Consider the following 21,571-nt stretch of genomic DNA (forward strand, 5'->3'; position numbering starts at 1 on the left):
TCTCTGTGGCAGTAAAGTGATGCTCTACTGCAAAATTACACGTCTCTCAGTGATGATATAGCTGTCCGTCTGTCCTTCCCTCCCTGGTCTCTGTATACGGCTGTCACGAAATACAACGGCCGATATGTACAAACACAGCAATGTAATAACAAACACTACCTGCAGATACAGGAGCCGAGTGCTTCCCCTGTGCTTCCAGGACCTGCCATAATGTCACAGTCATGTGATCAGTCACATGGAGGAGGAGGAGTCACATGATCAGGGGCGGCTGCTCAGTGTATGCAGGACTCTGCTGTGCTGGATGAGCTGAAGTGATGTGTGTGCAGCAGAGCTGTGTGTGTGTGATGTGTGTGGAGCAGAGCTGTGTATGTGTGTGTTATATATGCCTGCAGCAGAGCCCTGTGTGTAATGTACATGTAGCTGAGCTGTATATGTGTAATGTACATGTAGCAGAGCTGTATATGTGTAATGTACATGTAGCTGAGCTGTATGTGTGTAATGTACATGTAGCTGAGCTGTATGTGTGTAATGTACATGTAGCTGAGCTGTATGTGTGTAATGTACATGTAGCTGAGCTGTATATGTGTAATGTACATGTAGCTGAGCTGTATATATGTATAATGTACATGTAGCTGAGCTGTATATGTGTGTAATGTACATGTAGCTGAGCTGTATGTGTGTAATGTACATGTAGCTGAGCTGTATGTGTGTGTAATGTACATGTAGCTGAGCTGTATGTGTGTAATGTACATGTAGCTGAGCTGTATGTGTGTAATGTACATGTAGCTGAGCTGTGTATGTGTGTAATGTACATGTAGCTGAGCTGTATATATGTGTAATGTACATGTAGCTGAGCTGTATATGTGTAATGTACATGTAGCTGAGCTGTATGTGTGTAATGTACATGTAGCTGAGCTGTATATATGTGTAATGTACATGTAGCTGAGCTGTATGTGTGTAATGTACATGTAGCTGAGCTGTATATGTGTAATGTACATGTAGCTGAGCTGTATGTGTGTAATGTACATGTAGCTGAGCTCTATGTGTGTAATGTACATGTAGCTGAGCTGTATGTGTGTAATGTACATGTAGCTGAGCTGTATGTGTGTAATGTACATGTAGCTGAGCTGTATGTGTGTAATGTGCATGTAGCTGAGCTGTATGTGTGTAATGTACATGTAGCTGAGCTGTATATGTGTAATGTACATGTAGCTGAGCTGTATGTGTGTAATGTACATGTAGCTGAGCTGTATGTGTGTAATGTACATGTAGCTGAGCTGTATATGTGTGTAATGTACATGTAGCTGAGCTGTATGTGTGTAATATACAGCTCAGCTACATGTACATTACACACATACAGCTCAGCTACATGTACATTACACATATATACAGCTCAGCTACATGTACATTACACATATACAGCTCAGCTACATGTACATTACACACATACAGCTCAGCTACATTTACATTACACACATACAGCTCAGCTACATGTACATTACACACATACAGCTCAGCTACATGTACATTACACATATACAGCTCAGCTACATGTACATTACACACATATACAGCTCAGCTACATGTGTGTAATGTACATGTAGCTGAGCTGTATGTGTAATGTACATGTAGCTGAGCTGTATATATGTGTAATGTACATGTAGCTGAGCTGTATGTGTGTAATGTACATGTAGCTGAGCTGTATATGTGTAATGTACATGTAGCTGAGCTGTATGTGTGTAATGTACATGTAGCTGAGCTCTATGTGTGTAATGTACATGTAGCTGAGCTGTATGTGTGTAATGTACATGTAGCTGAGCTGTATGTGTGTAATGTACATGTAGCTGAGCTGTATGTGTGTAATGTGCATGTAGCTGAGCTGTATGTGTGTAATGTACATGTAGCTGAGCTGTATATGTGTAATGTACATGTAGCTGAGCTGTATATATGTGTAATGTACATGTAGCTGAGCTGTATGTGTGTAATGTACATGTAGCTGAGCTGTATATGTGTGTAATGTACATGTAGCTGAGCTGTATGTGTGTAATATACAGCTCAGCTACATGTACATTACACATATGCAGCTCAGCTACATGTACATTACACATATATACAGCTCAGCTACATGTACATTACACATATACAGCTCAGCTACATGTACATTACACACATACAGCTCAGCTACATGTACATTACACACATACAGCTCAGCTACATGTACATTACACACATACAGCTCAGCTACATGTACATTACACATACAGCTCAGCTACATGTACATTACACACATATACAGCTCAGCTACATGTGTGTAATGTACATGTAGCTGAGCTGTATGTGTAATGTACATGTAGCTGAGCTGTATGTGTGTAATGTACATGTAGCTGAGCTGTATGTGTGTAATGTACATGTAGCTGAGCTGTATGTGTGTAATGTACATGTAGCTGAGCTGTATATGTGTAATGTACATGTAGCTGAGCTGTATATATGTGTAATGTACATGTAGCTGAGCTGCATATGTGTAATGTACATGTAGCTGAGCTGTATATATGTGTAATGTACATGTAGCTGAGCTGTATATGTGTAATGTACATGTAGCTGAGCTGTATATGTGTAATGTACATGTAGCTGAGCTGTATATGTGTGTAATGTACATGTAGCTGAGCTGTATATGTGTAATGTACATGTAGCTGAGCTGTATATATGTGTAATGTACATGTAGCTGAGCTGTATGTGTGTAATGTACATGTAGCTGAGCTGTATATGTGTAATGTACATGTAGCTGAGCTGTATGTGTGTGTAATGTACATGTAGCTGAGCTGTATGTGTAATGTACATGTAGCTGAGCTGTATATGTGTAATGTACATGTAGCTGAGCTGTATATGTGTGTAATGTACATGTAGCTGAGCTGTATATGTGTAATGTACATGTAGCTGAGCTGTATGTGTGTAATGTACATGTAGCTGAGCTGTATATGTGTGTAATGTACATGTAGCTGAGCTGTATATGTGTGTAATGTACATGTAGCTGAGCTGTCTGTGTGTAATGTACATGTAGCTGAGCTGTATGTGTGTGTAATGTACATGTAGCTAAGCTGTATATGTGTGTGATTACAGCTATGGCTCTGGGTGACATTGTGTGCTCGGCCATATCTCTGTATATAAAAATACGACCAGAGGGATAGAAGAGAGAAGGGATAGAAGACGGGTCTCTGATATTACAGATGAGTTGCTGTATGTGATATACCGGGCAGGGTCTTTCTTCTTGTGTTACAGATATAGGGTCTGGGGACAATCTACAATGATTCTGATAGGTCTCTATGACTTCAAGGACTCTTGAGGAATCTGAAACATATAAAGGTTTGGGTGTTCGGAGGCTCCGGGGATTGTGGAGTATGAGGAATTGAATGTTACTAATCCTCCATCTATGGGCAGTGGTATCGGGGGGGGGGGTCACAAAACACTGGCAATATGAAGCGTAAAAAGGTCCAATGCCTCCTGCTATCCCCTGTGGCCTATTGGCTGGGCTGAGTGTTTTGGTTTACTGTCTATTGTTTGGGGGGGGTTAAAGTTTATGTTTTGTTAGGGGTTAGTGTGTTAGCGATCTAAACTGCATTTGCTGTTCTTTAAAATGCACAACGGTATGAGATGACCGCCTATTCGGCAGTAACTCTATGGAGGCTGGATTGTTTTCTTGAATGGACGCTGTGTAAAGTGACTATTGAAAGTTTATCTTACACATTTAAAGGAATTCTCTTAATATGGACACTAAGGGGAGATTTATCAAACATAATGTAAAATGAGACTGGCTCAGTCGCCCCTAGCAACCAATCAGATCCCACCTTTCATTTTACAAAGTGTCTGTGAGGAATGAAAGGTGGAATCTGATTGGTTGCCGGGGGCAACTGAGACGGGTTCACTTTACACCATGTCTGATAAATCTGTGCCAAAGTGTTGTGACTATTAAGGTCTTCGAGGGTACTCAGAACCATAAACCATGAAATGTATTTGTAGAGAGGAAGACTACGGACGCTAATGTAACAATCTGGTGCAATAGATCCTCAGAGTAAGGGATAGAGACTCTGGTGATCACTCAGGATCTCTGCAGAACATTTGGGGTCAGATCATTTTCTTCTCTAAGAATCCTATGAAGTCTTCATTGTCCCTAGGACTGTCCCATCATCATCCTCATACAGGATTGTGAAACTCCCTCCATGTTCCTCTGATCCCGTCTCGTTGGTTATCGGTGGTATATCTATGGTGGAGGTCCACCCGCGCTTCTTCCTCCAGCTCCACCGCCATGGCCCCTTCCTCCAGCTCCACCACCCATGTCTCTTCCTTTTGATCCACCACCCGCGCCTCTTCCTCTAGCTCCACCACCAGGGCGCCTTCCTCCTGCTCCACCACCCGCGCCTCTTCCTCTAGCTCCACCACCAGGACGCCTTCCTCCAGCTCCACCACCAGGACGCCTTCCTCCAGCTCCACCACCCATGTCTCTTCCTTTTGATCCACCACCCGCGCCTCTTCCTCCAGCTCCACCACCCGCGCCTCTTCCTCCAGCTCCACCACCAGGGCGCCTTCCTCCAGCTCCACCACCAGGGCGGCTTCCTCCAGCTCCACCACCAGGGCGCCTTCCTCCAGCTCCACCACCCGCGCCTCTTCCTCCAGCTCCACCACCATGGCCCCTTCCTCCAGCTCCACCACCCATGTCTCTTCCTTTTGATCCACCACCTGCGCCTCTTCCTCCAGCTCCACCACCAGGACGCCTTCCTCCAGCTCCACCACCCATGTCTCTTCCTTTTGATCCACCACCCGCGACTCTTCCTCCAGCTCCACCACCCACGCCTCTTCCCCCAGCTCCACCACCATGGCCCCTTCCTCCAGCTCCACCACCATGGCCCCTTCCTCCAGCTCCACCACCATGGCCCCTTCCTCCAGCTCCACCACCCATGTCTCTTCCTTTTGATCCACCACCTGCACCTCTTCCTCTAGCTTTAGCACCAGGATGCCTTCCTCCAGCTATACCACCTGCGCCTCTTCCTCCAGCTCCATCACCCATGTCTCTTCCTTTTGATCCACCACCCCCACCTCTTCCTCCAGCTCCAGCACCAGGGCGCCTTCCTCTATGTCCACCACCCCCACCTCTTCCTCCAGCTCCACCACCAGGGCGCCTTTCTCTATGTTCACCACCCCCACCTCTTCCTCCAGCTCCACCACCATGGTCCCTTCCTCCAGCTCCACTACCAGGGCACCTTCCTCTATGTCCAACATCCCCACCTCTTCCTCCAGCTCCACCACCTGAGCCACTTCCTTTTGCTCCACCACCCCCACCTCTTCCTCCAGCTCCACCACCAGGGCGCCTTTTTCTATGTTCACCACCCCCACCTCTTCCTCCAGCTCCACCACCTGAGCCACTTCCTTTTGCTCCACCACCATGGCCCCTTCCTCCAGCTCCACCACCATGGTCCCTTCCTCCAGCTCCACCACCATGGTCCCTTCCTCCAGCTCCACCACCATGGTCCCTTCCTCCAGCTCCACCACCATGGTCCCTTCCTCCAGCTCCACCACCAGGGCACCTTCCTCTATGTCCAACACCCCCACCTCTTCCTCCAGCTCCACAACCCGAGCCCCTTCCTTTCTCGGCGTCTCGGTATAATTGATTTTACAGTGCGGTACATGAGCCCCACAGCAGAGCGGAGGTTTTTCCTTTGACTTCCTATCTGTACAATTTAATCAGCGTTTCTCCGGCAATCATTACCGCGGTTGTTGTTTTAATATTGTTAGATGTGAGTTTCTGTCTGACTCATTTTTCCTCTATTGTAAAATCTGCTTCTATCTCGGCCGCTATTTTATTTCCAGGTAAAGAAACACAGAACCTTTTATCTTGTCTCCTAATCTGCTGTATTTTGGCTTCTCCTGATAATTTTGCGCTGTACGGCCGGCTTGTCCTTTGATTGCCTACAATATGCAGAAATTACTCTCTCGCTCTCTCGTTGACGGTATTATTTTGGCACTGTAAGAGCATATTTTATAAGCACTGTATAGCAGTATTATTTATGTACTGTTTGATTATATTATATAAGCACTATATGGCAGTATAATCTATGCACTGTATTTTATATAAGCAGTGTATGGCGGTATAATGTAAGCACTTTATTGCAGTATTAATCATGCACTCTATGATCATATTATATAAGCACTGTATGGCAGTATAATTTATGCACTGTATATTATATAAGCACTGTATGGCAGTATAATTTATGCACTGTATATTATATAAGCACTGTATGGCAGTATAATTTATGCACTGTATATTATATAAGCACTGTATGGCAGTATAATTTATGCACTGTATATTATATAAGCACTGTATGGCAGTATAATTTATGCACTGTATATTATATAAGCAGTGTATGGCAGTATAATTTATGCACTGTATATTATATAAGCACTGTATGGCAGTATAATTTATGCACTGTATATTATATAAGCACTGTATGGCAGTATAATTTATGCACTGTATATTATATAAGCACTGTATGGCAGTATAAGTTATGCACTGTATATTATATAAGCACTGTATGGCAGTATAATTTATGCACTGTATATTATATAAGCACTGTATGCATTCTAAAATGTGAAATTCTCTTAAGTTGTTTCATTGGTCTTTTCTATTGTATTTAAAATACTATAGTTATATATTTTGCTATACAAATGTTGCTATTTAAATTTTATTATTTCCACATCCCTTCTCCATCCAACCAATGAGAGGATGGCTTATTTAACCCCTACATGACCAAGGTCATTGATGCCCGGATATCCATGGCAAATTAATACAATGTTCCTCCCCACCTTATAAGAGCCATAGCGCTTTTATTTTCCCACCTACAGGGCTGGTTGGGGTGTCATTTTTTTGTGCCACGATCTCTAGTTTTTATTACTATCATATTGGTGTAAGAGAAAAATTTGGATAGCTTTTAATAATTTTTAATCCTGATATATAATTTTTAAAAAATCAGCAATCCTGGTGTGTTTTCTTTTTTTTTCCGTTAATGCCGTTCACCGTGAAGGAACTATAATGGTATACTGTAATAGATTGGACAATTCTGCACGCTACAATGTATAATATGTTTATTTTTTTTTACATATTTTTATGTGGTCCTGCACACACTAAAGGCCCTGAAGTCAGGAACGTATATAACTGTATAGTGGACGTGAAGGGTTAAAGAGGGGGGACTTGTAGTGTACTGGAGTTCGGGGTTTCCCAAGGTGGGCAGAGAATGGACCCTATATTATATTGACATAGATGTTGTAATATATTGGTCGTTCTTTATTGTATTATAGAGAGGAGCCATGCTGGAGATGAGTAATTATAGGTATTCATCTACACACCACATCAGGAAGTTACCATAGCAACACACACTTCCTCTATAGTGTACCCTAAGGGTCCTATTCCACGGGCCGAGGAGGGCCCGATCAACGATGTAAACGAGTGCCGATCTGCTAGATCGCCGCTCGTTTACTAGGCCTATTCAACGGCCAGATGATCGTTGAGCAAGGGCTGCGAGGACATCCCAGCCTGTGATTGGCTGAGCGCTCTGTCAGCTGACCGGCCATTCTGAAGATAGAGCGCGCAGGTCCCGGGGACGAAGACAAAGCGGAGAAGAAGCCTGGACAGGTAATGTATGATGATGCTTGTCAAATCGTCAGTCGCCCGCCGTAGACCGCTATTCAACCATAGCGATGCGCGGTGGGGGAACGATGTTTTAAGTCTGGCCCTAAATGAACGATCAGCCGATGACACAATCATCGGCTGATCGTTCTCTATTCCACCGAACGATAATCGGCTGAATCGGGCCAAATGGGGCCGATTATCGTTACTGTGGAATAGGGCCCTAAAGGTCCATTAACACAGAAAGATTATCTGCCAAAGATTTGAAGCCAAAGTCGGGAACAGACTATAAACAGAGATCAGGTTATACAGGAAAGCCTGAAATTTTTCCTCTTTTTAAATCCATTCCTGGCTTTGGCTTCAAATCTTTGGCAGATAATCTTTCTGTGTAAATGGACCCTTACTCATAAAGGTATTGACACCAAGGTGCAACTTGACATACCCTTAGTATATTCCTGGGCTCTGACACCTTGTGGCTTATGGACCGGCCCAGATAACCTTAACCCCTTCAAGACCGAGCCCTTTGATGCACAGAAGTCCAGGTCAGATCAATGCAATGTTCCTCCTCGCCTTCTAAGAGCCATAGCGCTTTTATTTTTCCAACTACAGGGCTGGTTGAGGTGTCATTTTTTTGCGCCATGATCTCTAGTTTTTAATTATATCATATTAGTGTAACTGAAAAATTTTGATCGCTTTTTAAAAAAAAAAAAAAAAAAATATTTCTGATATATAATTTAAAAAAAATAAGCAATCCTGTTTTTTTTTTCCTTCTGTTTACACCGTTCACCCAGGGCCGATTGTAGCTTTTGTGCTGCCTGAGGCGAAAATTAAAATACGCCCCCCCTCCCCCATCCTAGAATCAATTGTTTATCAACTATCCCCATGTGAATACCGCAGCTATCAGTAAACTTATTATTTTTTCAATGTGTATTATGATGTTATACAGAATCTCATACTACACCTCAGCTGCTGCAGAACCTCATAACACACCTCAGCTGCTGCAGAACCTCATAACACACCTCAGCTGCTGCAGAACCTCATCCTACACTTCAGCTGCTGCAGAACCTCATCCTACACCTCAGCTGCTGCAGAACCTCATCCTACGCCTCAGCTGCTGCAGAACCTCATCATACACCTCAGCTGCTGCAGAACCTCATAACACACCTCAGCTGCTGCAGAACCTCATAACACACCTCAGCTGCTGCAGAACCTCATCCTACACTTCAGCTGCTGCAGAACCTCATCCTACACCTCAGCTGCTGCAGAACCTCATCCTACGCCTCAGCTGCTGCAGAACCTCATCATACACCTCAGCTGCTGCAGAACCTCATAACACACCTCAGCTGCTGCAGAACCTCATAACACACCTCAGCTGCTGCAGAACCTCATAACACACCTCAGCTGCTGCAGAACCTCATAAGACTCTTACTTTATAAAGAACCAGGCATAATATTTAAGCTGAAATTGTTGTACTACAAGTTCCAGCGCAGAGAGGCTGAGTGCTGGATCCAGACAAGCTGTGTGCTTCATTACTAACCAGTCTGCACAGCATGGCAGCCTGCTGCTCCACACTATTTAACAGTATGGTATGGTATATGGCAGTATAGTGTATATATGGCAGCACATGTAGATGCATATGTACACTGTAGTATATTAGTGGAGGGGGTGGTATATAGTAGCACATGTGTATATATATACACCAGGGGCCACATATATATCCACATTTGCTGCTATACACCACCTCCACCGCTAATATACTACAATGTACATATGCATCCACATGTGCTGCCATATATACCACCCCCACCACTATGCCCCAGTGTACATACTGTATATATCCACATGTGCTGCCATATATACCACCCCCACTACTATGCCTCAGTGTACACACTGTATATATCCACATGTGCTGCCATATATACCACCCCCACTACTATGCCTCAGTGTACACACTGTATATATCCACATGTGCTGCCATATATACCACCCCCACCACTATGCCCCAGTGTACATACTGGGGGGATGGGGAGAAGAGGCCATCTATAAGGGGGGGATGGGGAGAAGATGGCATCTATAAGGGGGGGGGGGGGAGAAGGTGGCATCTACAAGGGGGGGGGATGGGGAGAAGATGGCATCTATAAGGGGGGGAGAAGGTGGCATCTACAAGGGGGGGGGGATGGGGAGAAGGGGCCATCTATAAGGAAGGGGGGGAGAGGGGGGCATCTATAAGGGGGGGGGATGGGGAGAAGAGGCCATCTCTAAGGAAGGGGGGGGAGAAAGCGGCATCTATAAGAAGGGGGTGGGTGGGGAGAAGAGGCCATCTATAAGGAAGGGGGGAGAGGGGGACATCTATAAGGGAGGGAGAAGGGGGCATCTATAAAGGGGGAGAAGAGGCCATCTATAAGGAAGGGGGGAGGGGGACATCTATAAGGGAGGGAGAAGGGGGCATCTATAAAGGGGGAGAAGAGGCCATCTATAAGGAAGGGGGGGGGAAAGAGGGCCATCTATAAGGGGGGGGCAACATAGGGGGAGAGGGGGCCATCTATAAGGGGACAACATAGGGGGAGAGGGGGCCTATAAGGGCACAACATAGGGGAGGGGGGGACAACATAGGGAGAGAGGGGGATTATAAAGGGACAACATTGGGGGATAGGGGGCCATCTATAAGAGGACAACATAGGAGGGGCCATCTATAGGGGGGCAACATAGGGGGCCATCTATAAGGAGGGTCGACAGAGAGGAGGGCCATATACTAAAATGGGATCACATAGAGTCAGCCTACCCACTAAAGGAGTGTGTAAAGGGGACAGTACAGATGTGCAGTTAGTATAGAGATGAGGATGGTGCCAGTGTGAGGAGACTAATATGTCTGTCTGGCAGATTCTGTGGATTTGTGGCTCGGAGAAGTTCTAACGGCCCAGGACAGATGGCGAAGAAGATGAAAAGGGAAGAACTCCGATCAGAGAAGACGTCTCCTGTGAGTTACTAATATAACTGCAGTGTAATGTATATGGAGTACAGAACCTGTGTAGAGCTGCGTCCACCTCTATATGACTGGATGAGGTGATAGTGATCTGTGTACAGTGGATCTTATTCAGTAGCAGTGGTGGTGTTAGTCAGTATGTGGTGACATTAGTCAGTATGCGGTGGCATTAGTCAGTATGCGGTGGTATTAGTCAGTATGTGGTGACATTAGTCAGTATGCGGTGGCATTAGTCAGTGTGTGGTAACATTAGTCAGTGTGCGGTGGCATTAGTCAGTGTTAGTTGACATTAGTCAGTGTGCGGTGGCATTAGTCAGTGCGGTGACATTAGTCGGTATGTGGAGGTATGTGGTGGTGGTGTTAAACTCAGCACGGTGCCCAGGTCCGGAAGCTTCTGTCTCTGTACACTGTGTAGTGGTGAGGACCTGTAACTGCAGCACCGTGACATAGTACAGAGACAGAAGCTTCTGACCCCATTTACTGTGTTATTATCTGTAATTCCAGTCATGGCCGTGATGCTACAACATGTAGCCGCGCTGCACTCACAACATCCTCTCATAACTTATAACCGCAAGGCGAGTCGGCCTGTGTGCTCTGAAATGCCAGGGCTGATTTTCAGTCCCAGTCCGGCCCTGACTATGCCCCAGACTGGGGTATACACTGAGCATAGTAGTGGAGGAAGGGATGGGAGTCCGGCACAGGCAGGAGGAGGAGGAGCACAGACTGACAGGCTACAACGCAGCGCTGGTGCTGGAGGAGCCTCTGCTGCTGCTATCAGTCTGCACATCAGCCGGGATCAGGAGCTGCTGTCACAAAGACGGATGATGTGTCCTTTCTCCGGTGTGCACACACTCCTATCTGCACACTGCTCTGTCTGAACAGGCTCAGTCTGACTGAGCTCCCTCACCCACACAAAGCACAACTCTGGCTTACACCTAGCTGGCTCCCTCCCCGGCTCTAAGGGCCCTATTCCACCGGACGATTATCGTTTGTATAATCGTTAACGATTAGCTATCTCAAACGACCGCTATTGCGAAACACCTGAAAAATGTTCACTCATTTCCATGGAACGATAATCGTTACTTTTCTTCGCTATTTATTCGCTATTGCGTTCGTATCCATTGCAAACGACCGAACGACGTCTTATTCAATGTTAACGTTTTGCGAACGAGCAACGATAAAAATAGGTCCAGGTCTTATAAAGCGATCAACGATTTCTCGTTCGGTCGTTAATCGTTAACTGCATTTCAATAGAACGATTATCGTTTAGATTCGAACGATTTAACGATAATCTGAACGATAATTGTCCGGTGGAATAGGGCCCTAAGGCCTGATCCCCCTCCCTTCCGACAGTCAACCCACCCCCCAGCCCTGACCTACAGACAATCAGCACCCTCAGCCACAAGCCTCCCCCCTTGCCCTAGTTAAAATACTTACTAGGAGTGGGGAAGAGGAGGGACCAAGTGCGGAGCCGCTGTGGCCGGCCGAGCAGGCATGTACCCAATTCTCAAGAAGACTGCTGGGTGACGTCATACGTAACAGAGAGGGTGGCAGGGGGCCGGACCAGGGACTGAGCACTGCTAGAAGATCGGGGGCTGCTGTCATTTTAGTGAAGTTACACTAAAATGACAGTGTCAGGGAAGATTCTGGCGCCCCCTGCAGGATCACAGGAGCTGCCGCCCGAGGCGGAAGCCTCACTCTGCCTCATGGCAGGAGCGGGCCTGCGTTCACCATGCGGAAACAAAGTAATATCTTAATAGATCGGAAAATTCGGCACGCTATATGATATGTTTATTTATATTATTTTTTAAACTATTTTTATAATGGGCAAGGGGGTATTTTAAACCTTTATTGGGAGGGGGAGTTGTAAGGGTTTTTTAATACTTTTAAAAACTTTTTTTTTTTACTACACTTTTTTTCACTGTAAAACATCATTAGATTGCATGTACTGATCTAGGCTGTGCCATAGCTTAGATCAGTGTTATCGGCGATCTATGCATAGAGCCTGAGAGCAGACTCTATGCATAGAATGCCAAACCGACAGGACGGAGGCAAGTGGACTAGCCCCACCCGTTGGTACATGCGATCGGGACCCCCGCAGGTCCCGATCACACCATGACAGAAGCTTGTTCTGTCACTGAGTACCTTAAACGCTGCGATCGCTATAGATTGCGCCATTTAAGGGGTTAATGAGACGCAGCTGCTTCTCATTATCCTCAGCTCCCGGGACACTGATGTGTGCAGGACCGCTCTCACTGCAGCCGTCCCGCACACATCAAAGCCCTTTCAGTGTCAGGAACAAGCATATACGATCCTGCTCCACTTAGTATGTGAAGCAGGAACGTATATCTACGTATTGCTGACGTGAGGGGGTTAAAGGACTCCCAGGATCTCAAGGACTTTGTGGATCACTATCTATCTAATACACATAGGGCTACTTCACATATATCACTATGCCTCCAGATTAACATCAGTTTCCCATCTCTGGCAGTCGGCCATATTGAGATATATTAAGCACAAAGATATATACGTCTTATGCAAGTAAAGTCACTGTTGTACCTCACTGCCTTGACTCCCTGTTGTCTGATTTTCTCTGCACCTCATCACCATCAAGGGCTTCTCCATTATCACCTCCGGCAGCAGTAATAGAGAAGCCCCAGGGGGAACTACAAGTACCAGCATCACCTCTATAACCATCAGGCCCCTCTGTGGCCGTATTTACCTCAGGAAGCGGCAGAGAGTTATTAGCATTTGGCCTGTGACATATTTCTTCATTTATTCATCATAACCTCCATCCTCCCCGATATCCCCTCACTACAGACTGCTACACATTTTCTGTACTGCTGTGTGTCTAGTATCTCCTCTACAGTACAGTGTGATACTACATATCATGAAGTATAGTGTGATACTACATGTCCTGTACTGCTGTGTGTCTAGTATCTCCTCTTTGCATTATAGTGTGATACTACATGTCCTGTACTGCTGTGTGTGTCTAGTATCTCCTCTACAGTACAGTGTGATACTACATGTCCTGTACTGGTGTGTGTGTCTGGTATCTTCTCTATATAGTATAGTGTGATACTACATGCCCTGTACTGCTGTGTGTGTCTAGTATCTCCTCTATATAGTATAGTGTGATACTACATGTCCTGTACTGCTGTATGTGTCTAGTATCTCCTCTACACTATAGTGTGATACTACATGTCCTGTACTGCTGTATGTGTCTAGTATCTCCTCTCTACAGTATAGTGTGATACTACATGTCCTGTACTGGTGTGTGTGTCTAGTATCTCCTCTCTACAGTATAGTGTGATACTACATGTCCTGTACTGCTGTGAGTGTCTAGTATCTCCTCTCTACAGTATAGTGTGATACTACATGTCCTGTACTGGTGTGTGTGTCTGGTATCTTCTCTCTATAGTAAAGTGTGATACTACATGTCCTGTACTTCTGTGGGTCTAGTATCTCCTCTATATAGTATAGTGTGATACTACATGCCCTGTACTGCTGTGTGTGTCTAGTATCTCCTCTATATAGTATAGTGTGATACTACATGTCCTGTACTGCTGTGTGTCTAGTATCTCCTCTATATAGTATAGTGTGATACTACATGTCCTGTACCGCTGTATGAGTCTAGTATCTCCTCTACAGTATAGTGTGATACTACATGACCTGTTGGCCAATATATAGTGAAGTGGGAGTAGTGGAGTCAGCACTGCGTGGAGCTGCAGTGAAGGACGGACTAACCCACGATGGGGGACTGTCTTCTTTATTTCCGAAGGAGTCTACAAGTGTAATGAGGTGCCGACACGAGTCAGTAGTTTAGCTAAGTGCAAAGGCCGAGTCTCTACTGCAACTTGCAAACGAGTCCCTAGAGGGTCTCCAGGACAACTAGCTCTTCCACCAGGTGGACATGAACTCCCTATTATTGTGTCACTCCATGCCCACATAATAGCATCAGGCGGACATCTCTTCCCGTGGATTCAGGAGTTTTGGCCGTAACATAGAACGGTCGTCCCAGAACCAATTAATATCGTACGATGAGGGACGACTGTATTGGGACTCATAAGATGGTGACATGTCTATTCATGGAATTGCTACTAAAATGTCATCAGTTGTTCTGTTATTATTCCTTATGTTGCTGTATATATTCCCCCCAATAGTCCCCGCCCCCAAATGTTACACTGACCAATAGCAGAATAGTAGTAGTATCCACCATCTTTATTAGCTGCTAATATATATATATATATATATATACACACACAGGATATAACAATAGTAGCAGAGAGCGTGCGGCAGGAGCGCCGGAACACAACGGCCATTACTTCTTATGGGATTCTCTCCTAATCCCCGGAAAGCTGACGGATTGGAAAAGACTTAGAATTCTATTGGAGGAAAGAATTATTGGCGGGAAATGTTGGGATGGATCCAGCGGATATTGAGCATTAGTTTGCTGGAAGATATCTAGTTATTATTAGGAGGGAAAAGTCTTCTGGCCCTGTGACTTCTATCACCTAGATGAGATGGAAGGACTGGGATTGGATCTGCACATTCCTCAGCCCCTATGGCTAAAGCTTTATTTCCAGCCATACATATACCAGATACATATACGATGCAATTATTTCTTCCGAGTGTGAATTCTTTAAAGAGTAATAAGAGCTCATTTCACAGAAATGGCTTCTCCCCTGTGTGAATTTTCTGATGACTCACAAGATATGATTTGAGTGTGAAACATTTCCCACATTCTGGACATGTAAACGGCTTCTCCGCTGTGTGAGTTCTCTGATGACGCAAAAGATATGATTTGAGTGTAAAACATTTTCCACATTCTGGACATGTAAACGACTTCTCCCCTGTGTGAATTTTTTGATGGTTATCAAGACTTGTTTTTTGAGTAAAACATTTCCCACATTCTGAGCATGAAAACGGCTTCTCTCCTGTGTGAATTCTTTGATGCTTAACAAGATTTGATTTTTTAGTAAAACATTTCCCACATTCTAAACATGAAAATGGCCTCTCCCCTGTGTGGACTCTCTGGTGTTCAAAAAGTTGTATTTTTATACGAAAACATTTTCCACATTCTAGACATGAAAATGGCTTCTCTCCTGTGTGAATTCTTTGATGATGAACAAGATGTGATTTTACTATAAAAGATTTCCCACATTCTGAACATGAAAAAGGCTTCTCCCCTGTATGAGTTTTTTGATGATTAACAAGATTAGATTTTTTACAAAAAGCTCTCCCACATTCAGAACATGAAAATGGCCTCTCCCCTGTGTGATTTTTTAGATGTTTAACAAGAGCTGATTTTCGCTTAAAAGCTTTCCCACATTCAGAACATGAAAATGGCTTCTCCACTGTGTGCATTTTTTGTTGTTTAGCAAGTGTTTTTTTGTAGGTAAAACATTTCCCACATCCTGAAAATTTAAATGGCTTATCCTCTATGTGAGATATTTGATGTCTAACAAGATATGATTCCTTACTAAAACATTTTCCACATTCTGTGCATAGAAATTGCTTCTCTCCTGTGTGAGATGTCTGATGTTTAACTACCTTAGATTTCTGATTAAAACACTTCCCACATTCGGAACATGGAAATGGCTTCTTCTCTCTATGAGCGCTTTTATCTTCACCACCCGTTCTGTGTCTTCTTTTTGGTATAACAGTCTGTGATGGATCAGCAGATGGGACTTGTATAGAAGGATGAGATGCCAGATCTTTGCTGTGAGAGGCTGGGGGTATATCTGGGGTAATAGAATGTTCTTCATATGTATCTTGTGTGATCTGACCATCTGCTGTAATATCTGGAGATATCTGATGTCCCTCTGATCTCGGGGTACACTCAGCTGCCAAGAAGAAAACTCATTCTATTAGTGAGGAGTAATATAACTTTGCGGCTTCTGCAGATATCGCTCGTCTTATTTATAGAACATCTCTAAGTGCAGCTTTCCCAGAATTCCTCCCCATCCCCCCCCCCATCTGATCCCACATTCTTTTATCCACAGGGATTTCTCAGCATTGATGACACCACAAGGTTATTATACAGCAACACCAGACACCTCAGCTGCTGCTGCTCTGTTCTGGACGTTGCTCTGGGTAACAAATATCTTCCATAGAACGTCCTCAGACTGGAAAGTGGTAAAGATACAACGTTCCATTCCCAGCACATTTTGTTGGCCTCCTGCTATCTTCCTCAGCTCCTCCTCCTTTCCTCTGCTCTGGTATAACCTCACTACTGAGGAATCATCTCTCCCTCCATTCTGTGCTGCTGACTACCGACCCATCTCTAATCTTACTTCTCCAAACTCCTGGAATGTCCGTTCTTCTCTCATCTAATCGGCCATTTCTCTTACAATTGGGTTTCTGCACCTACACAACTAAAGGCCCTATTACACAGGACGATTATTGTGCAAAAAAATAATTCGAGTTTAAATGATAATCGTTCAGTGTAATTGCAGGCAACGATCGAAAAATTGTTCGTATGTCGTTGATTTAGATCTGAACCTAAAATTATTGTTAATCGTTCGCTGTAATTCCGCATTCATTCGCTCAAGTTCCACATTTGTTCACTAATCGTTCAGTGTAATTGCACATTGTTCATTGTTTTTCTGGGATCAGAAGGAAAAACGATCATAGTAACAATCGCAATAATGATTATTGTTCTGTGTAATATGGTGAACGATTTCAGGTTAACGATTAACAATCTCGTTTGCGATCGTTTATCGTTAATCATCGCTCCGTGTAATAGGACCTTTAAGGTGCCAAAGTCTCTCATCATCTGTTGTAGACTAAGAAGAATTTGTGACTTTTTGGCTTCTTACACCAACGCCTACTTTGCGAAAAAATCCACACAAAATAGTTATATCCGGTGACTGAGGAGAATGTGTGAGTGTTCTCTGCATGTAGTGGTCACTACTCACCTGGGCGGTTACCTGTAGTGATGTCCTCCTTATACTGCTCATCACTGCTCACATCTGTCTCTTCCTCCTCTTTTTTTAACCTTAAGTCTGTAGCATTATCATCATAGGGAACATCCCCATCTACCTGATCCTGATCCTGTGGGAGAAGAGGACGGGGACATCTCTCTGGTGCTGTTCTCTTACTGGATCTGACTGGAGGGAACACATACAGAGACTGAATTCATTCTTTCCATCCAGATAATACAGAGAGGAGGTGTGTATATAGTCCTGTCTATTACCTGCTGATGGGAGGGGCTGCTGATCCTCCAGCATCACATCCTTGTACTGATCCTTGTGTCCTTCTACATACTCCCACTCCTCCATGGAGAAATAGACCGCCACGTCCTGACACCTTATAGGAACCTGACACACACAATGATCACACAGTCATCCCCCCCACCCCTCCAGTGGTGTTACTGTATAATGTCCCAGCATTCCCAGCAGCCACAGTCTCACCTCTCCACTCAGCAGCTCCACCATCTTGTTGGTGACTTCTAGGATCTTCTCTTCCTCCATTTCCTCATGTATCAGGGGCCCCGGGATTGGGCTCAGGGTTCTTCCCCATCCTTCACACCCAGGGGCCCCACAGCGCCCACTAGAGGACTTCTTCACTACTGTGTAATCCTGTGTATGGAGAGACACATTACTATCACTCCATCCATTCCCAGAATCCCTCACCTCTCCAGTCCTATCCATCTGTTATTCCATAGATAAGAATGATGTCATGATGACATCACTCCCAGAATCCCTCACCTCTCCAGTCCTATCCATCTGTAATTCATAGATAAGAATGATGTCATGATGACATCACTCCCAGAATCCCTCACCTCCCCAGTCCTATCCATCTGTTATTCCATAGATAAGAATGATGTCATGATGACATCACTCCCAGAATCCCTCACCTCCCCAGTCCTATCCATCTGTTATTCCATAGATAAGAATGATGTCATGATGACATCACTCCCAGAATCCCTCACCTCTCCAGTCCTTTCCATCTGTTATTCCATAGATAAGAATGATGTCATGATGACATCACTCCCAGAATCCCTCACCTCTCCAGTCCTATCCATCTGTTATTCCATAGATAAGAATGATGTCATGATGACATCACTCCCAGAATCCCTCACCTCCCCAGTAAGCAGGAAGAGTATGTGTAGGGTGAGGGTTATTATCCTGTCGGCCATCTTGTCTCTGTCTCTCTCCATGGTTGATCGGTCGCTCTGGAGAATTATCAGTAGAGGATCCTGTAATGCGTGGAGAGAAGATGAGACAATGTAACATCACATACAGATTACAGGGATATTGTGTTAGAAGCTGTGATGCACATAGCGCTAGGGACAGAATGTGTGGGGGATGGCATGTATAGTCCTGTAGTTTAATAAAGTTTTATTGAAAAAAATTATGTAAGCAATTTATTTGATAAACATTTTGTCCAATTTCGGGAACTAATTTGGGATGTTCGCTCTGTTTTGGTTAGGTTGGATACGTTTCAAAGGGGGAAAGGTGACGGGGGGGCTGTCCGTTTCGAATCCCTATTTATAATATTTAGCTGCGCAGTTCCAGCAAATGCGAGGATGGGATGGACCGTACAGTCTGGGGCCAAATGGTAGGTTGCTTAAAGAGAACCTATCACCTAAATTTACCTGTCCCTGTCATAAAAGTGCATCTCTCCCTAAGGGCCCTTAACGATCTCAAACGACCGCTATCGCGAAAGACCTGAAAACGTTCACTCATTTCCATGGAACGATAATCGTTACTTATAATCGTAATTGCGATCGTTTTTTCTTCGCTATTTATTCGCTATTGCGTTCGTATCTATTGCGAAAGACCAAACGAAGTCTTATTCAATGCGAACGATTTGCAAACGAGCAACAATAAAAATAGGTCCAGGTCTTATAAAGCGATCAACGATTTCTCGTCCCGGCGTTAATCGTTAACTGCATTTCAACCAAACGATTATCGTTTAGATTCGAACGATTTAACGATAATCTGAACGATAATTGTCCGGTGGAATAGGGCCCTAAGTCTATTCATGAAGATACAGACTGCATTTGCAGTCTGTATCTTATACTTTACCTACTCCTTTGTTCCGGTGCAGTAAGGCTGGGCACCACCATCTTGATGATGTCACTTGCGTGCCGCCACTGGAACACAAGTGACGTCATCAAGAAGGCGGCGCCCAGCCTTACTGCACCGGAATAAAGGAGTAGATAAAGTATAAGTATATGAATAAAGGGAGATTTAGTACAGGGAGAGGTAGTATACGAGATCACTGTGTACTGACAGAACGGCGGGCAAAGGCTCATGGGAACTTATCCCGCTGCTCTGCATGACGGTAGCTTTTGAAAAGAGCCGGCACGAGACAGTGAAGTAAAAAGTGAATAAATTATAAACGCAACCGTAAAAATAATTAATTACTTTTACAAATGTTAATAAAATAATAATTTAAATTGAATTACGGTAAGGCATAAAAAAAAAAATATTTAAATTGAATTACGGTAAGGCATAAAAAAAAAAATATTTAAATTGAATTACGGTAAGGCATAAAAAAAAAAATAATTTAAATTGAATTACGGTAAGGCATAAAAAAAATAATAATTTTAGTCCGTGATTGGTTCTCTTTAAATGCATGTCGGGTGGCATGTTGCCCATCTATCTTCTGGAAATTGTGGCACAAACCAGACCGCAAGATATTCCAATCGTTGTTTCTATGATGAGGAAAGTGTAGGAGACGAGTAAAACGTATCTTGGTTGTCCTGGATACACTGAGTATACACCTCTGTGGAATAATCCTGCTTTCCATCATTTTGCTATATTGGAGGGGAGTAGAAAGCAGAGGTGTATGCAGGGTGTCCCAGCTCTATAGAGAAGGGATTTTTAAATCCTTCACCATTCCAGTTGCCGCAAGTTATGTTCTATAGATATTTGCAGTTGCGACACTTTAGGACACCGCCGGTATATCGTACTCCTAAATCCTTCTATGACATGAGGCCTGAATCTCAATGTCCCCATTGTCATATGGAGGACGCCCATCATCTCCATGTTATGTGGAGTTGTATGGAGTTGGAGGAATGTTGGAGAGGTAGGCGCTCCGGCCGGGACCTCTAGCAGCGCCTCAAACAACTGACATGTCAGTTTTCTGCGGCTGCTATTTAATGAATTCATTGAGGTAGTAGGGAGGCAGATGCATGTCGCTGATGAGGTTCAGTAGCAACCGGATGTTACAGCGGGAAGCTAGGGAACATTATGTGCAGGAGTGGTTATCCTTGCACGCAATTTCCGCCCCCTCTAGTCCCCAGAATTATCATTCAGGACGGTAAGAGGGAGGAAGTACAGCCATGGAAAGCAGAACAGGGAGGACTTTCTCTGCTCTCTGAACAACCTCTTTAAATAGTCAGTAACCTTTTAAAGGAGAAGTCCAGTGAAAATTTCACTTCCACCCTGGATAACATGGTGATGTCACGACCCGACTCCTAGAGCTGTGCGGGCTGTGGCTGCTGGAGAGAATGCAGTGTCCTAATATCTGACAGGGGTGTACCCAGGTACTACTCCTCACATCTGACAGGGGTGTACTCAGGTACTACTCCTCACATCTGACAGGGGTGTACCCAGGTACTACTCCTCACATCTGACAGGGGTGTACTCAGGTACTACTCCTCACATCTGACAGGGGTGTACCCAGGTACTCCTCACATCTGACAGGGGTGTACCCAGGTACTCCTCACATCTGACAGGGGTGTACCCAGGTACTCCTCACATCTGACAGGGGTGTACCCAGGTACTCCTCACATCTGACAGGGGTGTACCCAGGTACTCCTCACATCTGACAGGGGTGTACCCAGGTACTCCTCACATCTGACAGGGGTGTACCCAGGTACTCCTCACATCTGACAGGGGTGTACTCAGGTACTACTCCTCACATCTGACAGGGGTGTACCCAGGTACTACTCCTCACAT

The 21,571-nt window shown here is 44.6% G+C and overlaps 1 protein-coding gene and 1 pseudogene across 1 annotated transcript; both read right to left on the reverse strand.

Moving 5' to 3' along the window:
• Window positions 1-4,188: 4,188 nt before the first annotated feature.
• Window positions 4,189-4,923, reverse strand: LOC138786655 (tropomyosin-2-like). Its single transcript, XM_069963633.1, has one exon. The coding sequence runs from the start codon at window positions 4,921-4,923 to the stop codon at window positions 4,189-4,191; it is 735 nt and encodes a 244-aa protein (XP_069819734.1).
• Window positions 4,924-15,233: 10,310 nt separating this feature from the next.
• LOC138786656 (zinc finger protein 850-like) overlaps window positions 15,234-21,571 on the reverse strand; it is a 40,161-nt pseudogene continuing 33,823 nt past the window's right edge.

The sequence above is a fragment of the Dendropsophus ebraccatus genome, chromosome 3 (genome assembly GCF_027789765.1).
Source record: "Dendropsophus ebraccatus isolate aDenEbr1 chromosome 3, aDenEbr1.pat, whole genome shotgun sequence".
Taxonomy (NCBI): domain Eukaryota; kingdom Metazoa; phylum Chordata; class Amphibia; order Anura; family Hylidae; genus Dendropsophus; species Dendropsophus ebraccatus.

What these genes read in the sequence shown, in the direction of transcription:
- LOC138786655 (XM_069963633.1), bottom strand. Translation starts at nt 4,923, where the DNA reads ATGGTGGTGGAGCTGGAGGAAGGGGCCATGGTGGTGGAGCTGGAGGAA.